At 37.6% G+C, this 14,396-nt stretch overlaps 2 protein-coding genes across 3 annotated transcripts; one reads left to right on the top strand and one right to left on the bottom strand.

Annotated features, from left to right (window-relative positions):
- The first annotated feature begins 588 nt into the window (after positions 1-588).
- On the top strand, positions 589-4,979 carry dpp7 (dipeptidyl-peptidase 7). Its single transcript, XM_056745729.1, has 13 exons — positions 589-933; positions 1,088-1,232; positions 1,312-1,445; positions 1,525-1,688; positions 2,531-2,666; positions 2,790-2,871; positions 2,960-3,126; positions 3,455-3,515; positions 3,602-3,720; positions 3,824-3,980; positions 4,123-4,187; positions 4,624-4,694; positions 4,786-4,979. Exons 1-13 carry the CDS (start codon positions 868-870, stop codon positions 4,886-4,888), a joined length of 1,470 nt encoding a protein of 489 aa, XP_056601707.1. The 5' UTR covers positions 589-867; the 3' UTR covers positions 4,889-4,979.
- On the bottom strand, positions 4,886-13,154 carry man1b1b (mannosidase, alpha, class 1B, member 1b). Of its 2 annotated transcripts, none has more exons than XM_056745728.1 (13): positions 12,840-13,154; positions 12,657-12,765; positions 12,220-12,317; positions 12,002-12,093; positions 11,810-11,889; positions 11,489-11,665; positions 10,650-10,798; positions 10,240-10,428; positions 9,902-10,092; positions 8,715-8,835; positions 8,372-8,566; positions 7,810-7,941; positions 4,886-7,179 (listed from the first exon to the last, which is right to left on the bottom strand). In XM_056745728.1, exons 1-13 carry the CDS (start codon positions 12,936-12,938, stop codon positions 6,973-6,975), a joined length of 1,839 nt encoding a protein of 612 aa, XP_056601706.1. In that variant the 5' UTR covers positions 12,939-13,154; the 3' UTR covers positions 4,886-6,972. The 2 variants fall into 2 exon arrangements, with proteins under 2 accessions (XP_056601706.1, XP_056601705.1); XM_056745727.1 differs by having other exon boundaries at positions 11,489-11,668; positions 12,840-13,153.
- Positions 13,155-14,396: the final 1,242 nt, after the last annotated feature.

Consider the following 14,396-nt stretch of genomic DNA (forward strand, 5'->3'; position numbering starts at 1 on the left):
TGTAACAAAACTTTTTCTGAGATCTTGCCCAGATATTTAGTCTGGATTTGTTGCAGAAAGTCTGTGCCATCTTCAGATTTGATCTGATCTGTTAGTGTGATTCTAACTGAAAGTGTCCGCAAGTGTATGATGTCTAAACTCAGTTGAGATTTCAAGTCTTGTAGTGTTTTCCAGCCATTACTGATCCCTCAACGTGACCTGCATAGACTGCAGATGGCGCTACAGACGTTTGCTAGATTATCAACGACGGCTCATCGAACACTGTAAAATGTATAAATAATGACCACTGTTTACAAACGTATTGTATTTTTTTCCACTATATGATGACTTTCCCATAAATATCTAAATGACATTAGCTGTGTATACATCGTCTCTAAAAGCAATATAATATAAATGAGTCCACAGCTTTTCCCGCTTTTTAAAATGACTGTCTCTTATTTAAAAAGAGAATAACTTTAACCAAACCGTGTCTTTTAATTTGAAATGGTTTGGTAAACGATTGCAAAACTGCTGACGTCATGCAGCGCCGCAAGAACCGACAGGCGGATGACATCACATTACCGCGAGAGTGATTCAAAAGCGTATGGAGCAGTCGGCGCTCGATTCTCTCTCGCGGTAATGTGGCGTCATCCTTCTCGGTTCTTGCGGCGCCGCATGACATCGAAAACACCTAAAATGTACTTTTGACCCACCCAGCGTTTTTCGGGACATTCAGCAAAGAGTCAGATTATCACACAAGTGAACAGACTCGAGTGAAGGAGGAACGTAGAAGAAAGTCACATGACACGCGATGCGGTCACATGACAGACTCGTGAAGATGTCAATCAGCGCTGTATCTTTGGCTTGACTTTTGGGGTCTGTGTGACAATGGCTGTAAAGGGGTTTTGTATTGGACTCATTTTGTTTTTTCTTTCACGTTTAACGTTATCTGCGGTACGGAATCTTGCAGTTCTCGGGATTTAGTGGCTGTTTTATGAATGTTGTCTGGTCGTTTATGTTGCTTTTATAGTGTAATTCACGAACGCTCTGATATGTGTGTTGATCTAACTGTTATTCTCTTCTTATGCAAATGTTGTTTTCTCTTCAGAGGGAAAAGCAAAATAATGAGGTCAGCTCATCTCACAGAGACCTCTCACCTGATTTTAAAGAAAAGTATTTCAAACAAATTTTAGATCACTTTAATTTCAACAGTTTGGGGAATGGCACGTTTGATCAGCGTTATCTTTTCACGGGTAATGAACTGCCACCTTCATACTTTTCTATTCACCTTTTATTATTATCTATACTAAATGCACTGTGTCTTTATTCTAGACCGGTACTGGAAAAAAGGCCCCATTTTCTTCTACACTGGCAATGAAGGAGACATATGGGACTTTGCTCTGAATTCTGGGTTCATAACAGAGCTGGCAGAAGTGCAGAGAGCTCTGGTGATCTTTGCTGAACACGTAAGTTGAATCATATGACATTATAATGGAAGACAGCAATGGCAAAATCCATGGTACACTACCTTTCTACTTAATCTAGAGGTACTATGGAAAATCTCTTCCATTCGGAAAGGACTCGTTCAATATTCCTCAAGTGGGGCTGTTGACAGTGGAACAGGCTTTGGCTGACTATGCAGTCATGATCACACAGCTGAAAGAGGAACTGGGAGCTCAGTCATGTCCCGTCATTGTTTTTGGTGGAAGGTGGTACATGTTTCTGTATTCTTTCTTATCCTTAGAACTGCATTTTATATTTATCAGGGTATAATTGTTAAGGTTTGTGTCACACTATTGCATGTCTTTAACAATTTCCAGATCTTTCTTGCTCTTTATTTTTGTATTCACAGTCAAATCAAGTCAGTTTTGTTTGTGTTGCTATTTAAAATAGTATGTTTCTTTAAATAAAATGGTGCTTTATCCCAAAATCAACACCGGTATATGTTTTGGAATATGGAAAAACATTCAGAGAGACCTTGATTTAAAGCAATAGTTCAATCAAAAAAGAAAAATCATGCCAACCAGATGTTTTTGAATAACTTTCATCAGTTGAACACACTTAAAAATGAATAAAACAATAAGAATATCTATCATTATATGCAGATATGTCCCAGAATGTTGAAGCTCCAGAAAGCACATACATTCTTCATAAATCGCATCAGTGAAGTAATCCAAGAGATCCTAGTATGTTAATATGTTTTCTAAAGCTACAAACGTAAGAAAAAATATTTTGGAATAAAAACAGAGCTCTAAATCCCCACATTTAAATGTAGCCTATGTGTCTTTGGCGCTTTGGCGAAATATAGGGACCTATATGCGTATAAAGATAGATATTCTTTATTTTTATTCTTTAAGTTGTTTTTATAAAAAATACATACATGTATATATAAAGTAAATTTTAATAAAATCATACTGTACATCTCATGATGGGCTGAGTAAATCATAAGTTAACTTTTTTATTTAACTACTCCCTATGACACATTAACTTGCTACATCATATTAAGATTAATCATTGTAATATTATATTCTTAAATGTATCTTTCTTTCAGCTACGGAGGAATGTTGAGTGTTTACATGAGGATCAGGTACCCAAATATTGTGACTGGAGCGGTAGCCGCTAGCGCTCCTATCCTGTCAACAGCAGGACTCGGAGAATCTAAACAGTTCTTCCAGGATGTAACCGCTGTAGGTTTATTTTAATCAGATCACTTTGTATATCCAAACTACTTCGCCTCAAAACGGCTTTAAAACTAATTCGTAACTTCTTGGATACAATTTTCGATCATTGTGTTCTGTGTGTTTGTTCAGGACTTTGAGAAGGTCAGCCCTGCCTGTAGAGATGCAGTGAAAGGAGCTTTCCAGAAGCTAAACACTTTAGCACAACAGAAAGGTATCAGTATCTCTTTAGTGTAAATTTGTTTTTTTGTTTCCTCAAACTAATATGGATCAAATGTTGTTATGGGCATTGTTCTTCACAGATTATAGACGTATCCAGTCTGCTTTCTCCCTGTGTAAAACTCCCACTACCTCAAAGGACATTAATCAGCTGAACGGACTCTTACGTAACGCCTTCACCATGATGGCCATGCTGGACTATCCTTACAGGACTCAATTCATGAGCAGCTTGCCAGCTTATCCGGTGAAGGTATTTAACACATCATTGGCTTGGTTCATAGCTATACTCTATTGTGTAAAAGATGGCACAAAAACAACAGGTCGTCATGTATTTAATGACATCACTAGTGGCTTATTTACTAAAATGCTTAAATGGAACCAAACGTAATGTAGAACCTAATGGTGTTTCTGAAATGTTCCCCTCTGCTTGGAGTAAATGAAACGGTCTCGCCCCATCTGGTCCTATTTAAAATAGCTTAGATTTTACGATGCAGCTCCTGAAGTTGGAGTAAAGAACACCATTTTCTCTTTTAGGTTGTCTTTCATTAAGGTAAACCTTAGTGTTTTTGCTTCTAAAGGTGGCGTGTGAGACCATGCTGAATGGCACAGATCTTATGTCGGCACTCAGAGATACTGTTGGTAAAAAAATAAAAAATAAATAAATGTTCACGTTTGTCACATATACAAAGTGCATTCTGTTGCATTTATGTTGCACTTTCCCTCAGGCATTCTGTATAATTCCACCGGGAAACTTGCATGCTTCGACCTCTACACTCTTTATGTGGAGTGTGCAGATCCCACCGGCTGTGGCCTCGGGTTCAACAGCTACGCATGGGATTACCAGGTACCTAGATCATCACTAAGCCTTTTATAAAGGTTATAAAGTTCTTAAGGTTCAGTACATGCTGAATCGCGTTCTCTATTTGTTGAGTGAATTTTTCTTATAGGCCTGCACTGAGATTGAGATGTGCTATGAGAGTAACAACATGACAGACATGTTCCCCCCTATGACGTTCACTGAGCAGCAGAGAGAACAGTACTGCTCTAAGAGATGGGGGGTTGTGCCACGTCCTGGCTGGCTGAAGACCCAGTTCTGGGGGGATTGTAAGCTGAGAAACTGCTTTATATGCTTTTTCAATAAAATGGTTTTACATCATAATCATGCATCCAACAGTTCTAATATTTTGAGTATATGCTGTGGAACAGGAGCTAAATGTATTATGCTTATTTTGGTTTTCTCTTCTAGATCTGTCCACTGCAAGCAATATCATATTTTCTAACGGTGACCTTGATCCTTGGGCTAATGGAGGGGTAAGATGCCTTATAGGAGTAGTTCACCTTCAAAATAAAAATTCTGTCATCATTTACTCACCCTCTTGTCATTTCAAACCTGCATGACTTTTGTTTGTCTGCAGAACACAAAATATATTTTGAAGACTGTTGTTAACAGCTCCCCATTAACTTGCATTTGTTACAATAGAAGTGAATGTGGGTGTGCTGTTCTGTTTCAAACATTTTTCAAAATATCTTTTGTGTTCTGCAGAAGAGAGAAAGTCACACAGGTTTGAAATGACAAGAGGGTGAGTAAATGATGACAGAATTTTTATTTTGAAGATGAACTACTCGTAGAGTAGAAACTACTGTCATATGTGCCAAGGCACAAGAAATATATATATACAGTATATAGTGCATCTTTAATCAGACTCAAGATTTGCAATGTTCTACTCTGAATCATTTTTCTTTGTAGATCAGAAAGTCACTTAGTTCGTCATTGATTGCCATCAACATACCAGAGGGAGCTCATCATCTAGATTTAAGGTTTGAACTTTAAGGACCTACAAGTTATTTAAAATATATATATATTTTTGTTTGGTCATTGCTATTTCTTTTTTATTCATTTTTTCTACAGGGGATCCAATCCAGCAGATCCTGAATCAGTGATCGCTGCTCGTAAAATGGAATCTGAAATTATTGCACAATGGGTGAAGACAGCAAAAAAACAGTCGTCATGAGTTTTTCACAATTTATTTCTACATTTGTAAACTTGTAAAATATTGAATAAATCCATTCATTTTCCACAGAAATAAACATTAAAGGATAATATTCCAGAAATATGAAATCTATCTGTACAAAATTATGTACAATCTTTCTCCCATATCTAAATCAATAATTTTAGAATGCCAAATGGATCTGGGGAAGCTTCAGTCGAAAAAATTTACAGCTGTACCACATCTATAACTCAATGTTATTTTTCTCAGTTCAGATTCCTCTTTGAAATTCTAGGCACATCTTTGGTGTATAAATGTTATAGAACCTTGTTGATTTGTCATATCTAAGAAGCAGATGATTAAGATGTTTAATAAAACAACTGTATCATAAGAAGCCCTTCATTATCAAACATAAGATCTCGCTTCAAAAGGAAAGTTACAAAGAAACAGTAAACATGTTAATTTAACCCTCACAGACTGAAATATCATACTTGTTTATTCAGGAAACAAGACATTGTAAACAGCTTCACAACAAGCGTGAGATGATTAAAATAGATTTTGATAAAAACACAACATTTCTTCATCATTGCCCTGCGTGTTTTGAAAGGCACACGTGAAATTAAACATCACCAGAGCCGTTTTTTAACATCTGCACTGGTATTGTACACACAAAACTACAACTCAAAGTTCCATCTGGATAAAGTAGAAGTTTTAACTTTCAAAACAAAATTACATGTCAATACATGTGTGATATTTAAGCAAAGCAGGAATATTCACTGACGATTTTTAAAACGTTTTCACTAACTGTTGTCGGTTACCTTAAGACATTCGGGGCACAAAGGCCCACATAAACTGATCCAAAATCGGAAAGAATTTTCCTTCCCCCAAGAAAAAGAGAATTTTGAGAATTTTTAAGTCGCCCAAAGAAACTTTTCACAAGTTAAACTAATAAATAAATTCACAAAAATTAAAAAAAGAAATGTCTTTACTAAATATCCTAAATTCTGCTTGTACACAATATTGATCATACATAAATACTACTGTCAATCACATCTACTGTAGGTCCCCTGAAAGTGATAGAAGTACATAAGACACATCATAGATTCTTGGTTTTTAAATATTGTGCTTGAGTAAGACTCCCTTACAGTACTTACATTTCTACCACAAAAAATCTAATTACATTGGACCAAACTATTATATATATATAACCCTGGAATAAGAATATAAGTTCAAACCACCACCTGCTAGACAACCTTAACATCAAATCTAGATACGTTATATATAATTATAAACCAAACACCTCACTTGACTCAAAAATGAAATTTTCCTTATTTGCAGGAATGGCAGCTAAATCAGTCAAAGCAAGTTTGAAGTTTTACACTCAAAATAATTTAAAAAGAATAAAATGCACAGAGAAATTCTTAGGAATGGAATGAACAGTGCATTTTCATTTCCCACCATTAAACCCCAATTAGCTTAAAACATTAAGTGCTGTCTGGTATTTCTATATGCTAAATGGTCTAAGAAACAATTCAAAGGTCAATCACATGATGATGAAAGACCCCCTAGAACCCCACATCCTAACACAACAGGAAACAGCAGCAGGTCTTTCATAAAAACAAAACACGCACATTAAAATCCCTGTACAAACCATTAAGTGCTTGCAGTCCCCGTAAGATTTCACAGTATGAATGTTTTAATGTCTGCGTGTGTGGGCTGACAAGACTGCAAACTGCACACACTGATTCAGTGGGCTAACAACAGCATCATCACCTACAGATCTGTCCCTTCATATAAGACGACACGATTCAGGCACAGATGACACTTTGTGTTCATCAGTCACTGAAAACGTATGTTATTTTTCTTAAATGAATAAATAGTTACAGTCAGAAATTCCATTAGCAGAAACATACGGACTGCTAGTTCAGACCATATTTGGAACCTAGACATCTTCATTTACAAACTGATGTCATGGCTATAACATTCATTTAATTTACAAAAAGAGTCCCTGGTATAGAAAAGAAGATATCAAAAGGATAGAATCAAATCTTTGTGTACTGATGGCCCTGAGAGAGGTGCATTTGGTTGTGTGCGTGCACATGGGTCCATCACTCTGCGTCTGGCCATACGGGCAGAGGATGAGCCTCAGTGTTGAACACGTATTTATCTAGGCTGATAAGGTCGGGGTCGTCTGAGAACAGCAGGTAAAAGTATTTGAGTGTCTCACCGAGAAAGAAGCTCTCCATTTTGTCTCGAGGGTTGGGATAGGCTGGGTCACGAACGTTGTTTATGGACGAGTAACCTCCGGTGGAAACCTTGGGGTAGAAGGATACTTTAAGTGAGAATGTTTGTAAAGGGTTAACTGTTCATACGAATTGAAAGCTGAACATGAAGCTCAGAAATACAACGACAGAAACTGTAAGCAAACTTTGAAATGGAGCAAGAAAATGTTTGCATAAACGAAGCACAATATGAGAAGTCAAATAGCAACATATCTGACACAAGATACATTGTCATGGTCTGTTAGTATTTACACGTGAGCATTAGCATCTACTAAGTTTACATGTGAAAATAATGGAGAATTTGATGAAAAAGTCGGTACTATTTACATATTACAGATTTCAGCAGCCTCAAAAGTTATAAGATTAGATTACGTTACTCAAACTGTGTGTTTTCAGATATTTGGTGGTAAATAGTTGCTCAGAAATCGTGTTTGCTGTAGGGACCATAGCAAAGACCTTAATTTTTTTGTAAAAATAACCAGTGATTGCTAACATTTGGTTGCACTCACAACTGAAAAAGAACATTAAGAAGCTCTTCTATCAGGAAATGTAAAGCAAACGTTGCCATAAGCACACTTAACGTTCCCTAGAAACACTACATCTTGCATGTTCTAGAAAACCCATGAAGATCAGAAATAATTCAGGTCAAACTCTCTCACATACCCTCGTGTACTTATTGAAGTTTTGTAGGATCTCCCAGCCCCACAGCTGGTACTTCTTATCCTTGGTGAATCTGTATAAATAGAAGAGGCTCTCTACAGTCTCTGGCCGTAGAAGGTTGTGCCTGTCTGCAATCTGGATGACATCACAAGATCATTATATTTCACATCAAATAAACACCAGCTTATATCAATGTGGAATGCTGAAAGGATGGTTAACAAAACTTGTCACTTGACCAGTGTTTTCATGCATATTTTTTTTGTGTGTGTGTGTTGGTTTCTGTTGTGAATACTAATGATGTAAATGTCATCAAAGTTTGAATGAACATGTAAAAAATTCATAAAAAATAGAATAATTCTGCATTGATGTAAAAGTTGAAACTATATATACATGTACGTTTGTACAGACCAATTCGGTAATTGAGCTAAATCACAATACAAAATGCTCAAAATGAAATCAATCATATTATAGTGTTGAGGTCATTGTAATATTGGCAAGTAAATCAGAAAACTGTTACAGGGCCCTGAGATACTTCAAAACTCAAAAAAGATGAAACCCAACTCACCTTCACTTCTACATCCTGCTTGCTACCCTCATGCATGTTAAAGTAAGCTATCTCAGGGCTAAGACCCGTTTCCATCTGAGCATACATCTGGTAGCAGGTCTCGATCAGCTCTTTTGCCAGCTCCATGTGGTCAGCAGGAAGGCTGTGATGTGCCCCCAGTGCCAGCGTGCCAGGCAGGAAACATACTAAGTGGTCCTACAAAAAAGGGGCAGGAAAATTTGGGCTTTGTTAGCTAATAGCAGTCACCATGATGTCTTTTAAGCAAAAACAAAATACATTACTAACTCTTCTGGATATTGATTGAACTCTCATTAAAGGATTTGTTATTCATTGAGAACATTACCATCTTAGGACTTAAGTGTCCGTGGGACAACTCTCCTACAAACGTGAGGCCTAGAGGATTAGACTTCCTCAGCAGGTTCTTCTTCACCCCTTCTATAGCCTGCAGATAGTCCTCCAGCAAGCTAAATACAATGGAGCACAAACAAAATTCTGAACTCTTACCAGAAACTACCAATTCAATTTTCATTATGTGGTTTCAAATCTGTATGACTTTCTTTCTTCTGCCGAACAGAAAATAATATTTTGAAGTATGTTGGTAACAACTTTGGACTTCCATTTTATGAACACAAAAACTGAGACGTTTCTCAATATATCTTCTTTTGTGTTTCGCAGAAAAAGCGAGTTATTTACACATGAAAAAAATGACAGAATTGTTATTTCGGGGTGAACTATCCCTTTACATGACAGATAAATGTGTGTGACATTTGATGAGATGCACAGCCTGACAATAACATCAAGCGTCCTGAGAACCACATGACATTTTGTCCTAAAGCCAATTTATTTTTCATCATATATGTGAACGATTGGTTCTGAGACGACTGAAGTCCTGTGACCTAGTTTGGAACAAGATAGACTGGTGAACTTTCTCCATCATGTTAATCTGTGTTAAGCTCCTTTGCATGCGTTTCATTCCCGGCAAAACAGGTTCATTTGATTGTGCCTGTTCCCATGGAGATTTGTTGTGGGTTGTATGACCGTGACATACCAAACCATTCTGTACGAAGATAACAGCAGTCTGCTTTGAAACTTCATTATAAAAACAATCCTCTGCTGTTCCTATTTAAAGTGGAAATGTGAAAACTCTTTTCTACGCCCACAAGGGTTGACCACTGGACCATTTTAAAATTCAAAAAGCAGATACCTCAGGCAGTGTACATGTAAAATGGGTTGCTCTGTGCTATTCTTGCCATGGTACTGCAGTCTGGAAGTAAATGATTTTGCCATGTGCTAAGGTATTTACAAGGCAATGCTAAAACAAAGCCGTCAAGCTCAAACCACTTTATCAGGTATCAAGTTATTTTAGAACATTACTGCTTGCTTAAAATAAGAGAATATCACATGCTTGAATAATTCAACCGTGCAAAGAGAGACAAATGGGGATATAAAAAAGTAGGCTGTAAGAGAAGCAATTTTGTATAAATAATACAATTTATTATATGGAATTCTATCAATACAGACTCTACTCACTCATTCTCCTTCTTGCCTCCCTGAATCCACTGCTTCAGCAGATACTCGTAGTAGCTGTCGGCCCTGGCACCCAGTGTGTAGATGCCTTGGTGTGTAAACTGGCCGCTGTTTGTATTGATGAACATGGGCACTAACCCATCATTCTTCCCGTCTAGTTTATGGACCTGATTCATAACCTCCATTACTGCCAGCTATTGGAAGAATAACACAGAAACAAAGTAACCAGCTGTTCTCATGACAACAGACTCATCAGGCAACAAGCTTGTCAAGTGAAAGCCTCAGATAATCCCCAATTTCTTGCATGTGCACTTGCTCTTAATAAAGAAAACCATCCTGACCTTGTATTTGGGGTCTCCAGTGAGTCGACTGAGTTCTCTGAACTCCAGCTGAACGCTGGTGACCTCAGCCACGGTGCTGTCTGAAGTCCACTGAGGAGAGTGAGCCGTCCCCTTTCCGATATTCACATCAGAGTAAGGGATTTTGGATGCTGTGTTGAAGGCGGGCATCAGTCTGGAGCCAATATCTTTCTGCAAAGTGATTCAACAGACATAAATAGCATCATTTCACCAGACTATAGTAACAGGAAAGAAAGAAGCTCTTGGGGTTTGAATGGACAGACTCCAGCACTTTCTTCAGCTTGGAAGAAGAGAGAAATGGATCTTGTGAATGAATACAAGCAGAGAATAGGAGTAGACAGAGTAACAGTATGCAAGATTCTCTCTTCTCTCTATCACGATCTGCTCCTTACAGCTTTCTCCAGGAATACAGAGTCTCCAGTCAGATGATAAGTGCTCAGCAGGCCACCCAGGATACGAATGGTGCTCTCGAACAGATTAACATCTACGTTCTTATCGAAGGACAGTTCTGTGGCCACCCACTCCCTGGCCTCTGCAAACTCTGCCAACAACATTTGGGTAATAGGGTGAATAACAGTATAAACAACTTTATAAAATAAATTATAACTAAGGCAAACAACAGAAGTCAAGAAGGATTTTTTTTACCTTTCCCCTATCATTTCTTTTGCACTTCTAGTAACTTTTAAATAAACAAAAAAGAGCTGCCAAATCAATTAATCACGATTAATCGTCCTGATTTATAAACAATTTATCGATTCCAAAATAACTGTTTGTGTTTATATATTAGGTGTGTGTGTTGTGTATATTTATGTGTGTGTATATATATATATATAGTATACATACACACATACATACATATATTATCCTAAATATATATACATTTATATTTAAAAGCAATTAATATTTTGTATAAATATAAATGACACATCATGCATTTCTTTTGTATCTACATGTCTGTCTATTTATTAATACATATTAATGTTTATACCACACACACATATTATATAAACACAAGCCTTTATTTCTGAATCGATTAATCGCGATTAATCGATTTGACAGCCCTAGAAAAAAATCCATTGAAATCAAATAATTGAAAGTATTTATAATAAATTCTACTTAAGTGATGGAAATGAAACAAGTTCACGATAGAACAAGTGAAACAAAAAACGTTAAGAGAAGTTTTGGCCTGTTAGGGTCAGACTTTCGCCATATCTTTAGAAAACTAAATTACCGTCTTTTAGACCCAAGATCCACATTGTGTCCAGAGCATCAATCAGGGTTAGCCCAAGTCCAAACCACTCTGCATATGATTTAGAGATGGGTTTGAGCTCATCATGACCCCAGGCGAAGTCCTTGTAGCCCTTCCAGGCGTGTCTAAATGCTTCTCTTACAGCCTCAAGCCTGCTCTCTGCTGAAACCAACAAAAACACAGGAAACAGCTGGTTTAGCCAGTTGCTCTGCTGTGCTGCATATATACTGCACTTACAAAGTACTGATAAATTTGCTTACTGGCTTTCTACCTCTACTTAACTAAAATTACAAGTAAACACACCATGGGTAATTTCTTGGATTTCTGCCTCCTTGATGTCAGTGTCAAACACTTGGCCTTGGTCTATTACAGCTTCACGCCAACTACACATACACAGAACAGAGGGGAATTTTTTTTCAATAGGAACACTTAGATATTAACTAACCAATATCACTAAAATACTTTGATGTTGTAGAAGTCTAGTGGAAAGCTAACCTGACAACTGCTTTTCCTCCTTCAGATGCATTTGTTTTGCTGTGTAAACGGCTCTGCAAAACAGGGGGTCCTCGTCTTCGCAAGCCCTTTTTCTATTTTTCAGGAAAAAACGCCAATGAAACAAAATAAAAAGTGTGATCTAGTTTTATGAGTAACCTGATAGCTCAACGTTGCAGACTATTCAAAAATGTAAGCAAGAACAAATGGGGCGCACTAACCTCAGAGGGCGGCTCAGGAAGAACGAACTTGTACTCATTTTTCAAGTCTAAAACAAACGGCTGTTTTCCATCATCTGTGTTCTCCCCTAATGCACCATCTGGAAAACACAAGGGATGTCTTCACTTTAAAACACTCCACTCTAATAGATTTAATGGTTAAACTGGGAATTCCAATGGCTTAATGGAAACTATAATGGTCTATTTGGGTCTCTACTGGTAATGTGTTGGATTGTACTGGTGGGATGTTATCTGGCAAATGAGAACCAACAGAACACACTTAAATCAAACTGGAATAAATCCCCATTACACACAACATGAAAAAATTCTCAATTTTGTAATAGTTTGGCAGTTAACAGCTGGTGGTTAATAATGATAATGGCAATGGAAACCATTAGTCTGTGTATTGTGATTTTTCAACAAGGGTGACTGCGGCTCACCTCTCCAGTGGGCTATGAGAGTGGGAGATGTAACTATTCCACACACAAGCAGCAACATCAGTGTAAACAGGATCAGGCTGCGCTGCAATCTGGACAGCTGTTTCCATTTCTGGAGACACAGTATAACTCCATCAATACGAACTTCCTCACAATGAAATGCTATTAAGATGAAGAGAGACTCACCCTCAAGCAGGACTGCCTGCGCCACTGCTTGCCGTTCGTGTAGCTGCCGCTTTCACTGAGAGTCAGCGACACAAAATCCCTCTCCGACGGCGGAAGCATGTTTCCTTATCTCGCTCCAGACTCTTTATACACTCAACGTCTCTGTGTATAGCAAAGATATACAAACGTGTCAAAAACCGAAAGAGATGCCCGTTAATGACACAGCATTTCTAAACTGACAATGATGCCCGAAATGCAAAATATATCGTTAACTCGGTGTTTAGACACTGCTAGTTTGCTAAACAGTGAGCGAGACCCGTCAGGCTGGTCTGACTGACAGCAGCGGTGTGTGGGGGCAGCAGATGGACACGCACAGCACTGACAACACCAAAACCTGGAGGCACGTTTTCAATCGGTTACAGAAATCAGCTATTAACAGTTTACAATTTGAAATATTGTAATTGAATGTTATATTTTTATGTAAATATTGTAATCTCCACAACATTAACTCCAGTAACGTTACAACATCAGCAGATCCTGTTAATCATCGACATCATAAGTCACAACAGGTGTTAAGCGACGCTTTGCCTTGCAAGTTCCCTCGGAAAAAAATGCACGGCTTTATTAGTAATAACCACGTTTAAAACACGTTTAATTAACGTACTTTTTGTCAAATGTGTTTGTAAATCATGGGTATTTTGTACAGCTTATATGTATTTCTGTAACGTTAGGACATAACTATCTCTTAAACTATTTATTGATTATTTGGACGAAGTCTTTTGACTGAGTAACGTTAAATTAATAAACATACACATTGTGTAATATTTCGTATTTAATAATAGCCGTCAGTTACACAGATCAATAAAAAAATAACTCGTTCACCTCTCTTGCTGAGTATGTCCCAGCTTCCGGCGGTGTGGAGCGGAGCTCTGATCGGCTCAGGATCTCACGAGAGTCCGAGGCATCACTGCAGGGCCTACAGTTCACCATCGACTACACTTGTTAAAACCTCATATCACTCATGACTCAAGAATTCAACGCAACTCTCCAAAAGACACGTTTCAAACTCTGCGGGTCTGAACATAGCAATTTCCAGTCATTTTTGCAGCTGACAGGTCAAGTGTTATCCAGAAGTCAACCAGCTGTGAGGAGGTGTTTCTCGACTTTTGACTAAAGTTGTAGTTTTTCTCAAAGATTCCTCCAGAGGGCGCCAGACACACCACAAACAAGCGTTCAAAAGCCTCATTCTTGAGTCTGTTTATTCTTTTTTTTACCAAATTATTTAGTTTTATAGACCACCTTGCAAGATATGGTCCAAGCATCTCCGGTTTCAATTTTTATTTATTTCGTATTAGTCTTTTTAAATCTTACATAAATTAGATATTTGATGAACATTTATGCTCAGTTATAAATATTCTCATGTTTGTATTTAGTTTAAAAGTTTATCTAACTGAACCAGGAAGTTCTTCTGCACCAGTGTATAACCAGGCTCTTTACATCATCTATAAAAAAGTAGTGAAAAAGTTTGTCATTTTTACAGGTTTTATTCATAAGAAACACTATTCCACATTATGGCAT

Source organism: Triplophysa dalaica, chromosome 4 (assembly GCF_015846415.1).
Source record: "Triplophysa dalaica isolate WHDGS20190420 chromosome 4, ASM1584641v1, whole genome shotgun sequence".
In the NCBI taxonomy this organism is placed as follows: Eukaryota; Metazoa; Chordata; class Actinopteri; order Cypriniformes; family Nemacheilidae; genus Triplophysa; species Triplophysa dalaica.

Coding starts and splice junctions, on each gene's coding strand:
- man1b1b (XM_056745727.1), bottom strand. CDS start 12,938: ATGCTTCCGCCGTCGGAGAGGGATTTTGTGTCGCTGACTCTCAGTGAA. Junction 12,094..12,219: donor TTCCTGAGCCGCCCTCTGAG/GTTAGTGCGCCC, acceptor CCTGAAAAATAG/AAAAAGGGCTTGCGAAGACG. Junction 8,567..8,714: donor GACACTTAAGTCCTAAGATG/GTAATGTTCTCA, acceptor CCTTTTTTGTAG/GACCACTTAGTATGTTTCCT.
- dpp7 (XM_056745729.1), top strand. CDS start 868: ATGGCTGTAAAGGGGTTTTGTATTGGACTCATTTTGTTTTTTCTTTCA. Junction 1,446..1,524: donor TGGTGATCTTTGCTGAACAC/GTAAGTTGAATC, acceptor TACTTAATCTAG/AGGTACTATGGAAAATCTCT. Junction 4,695..4,785: donor GCTCATCATCTAGATTTAAG/GTTTGAACTTTA, acceptor TTTTTTCTACAG/GGGATCCAATCCAGCAGATC.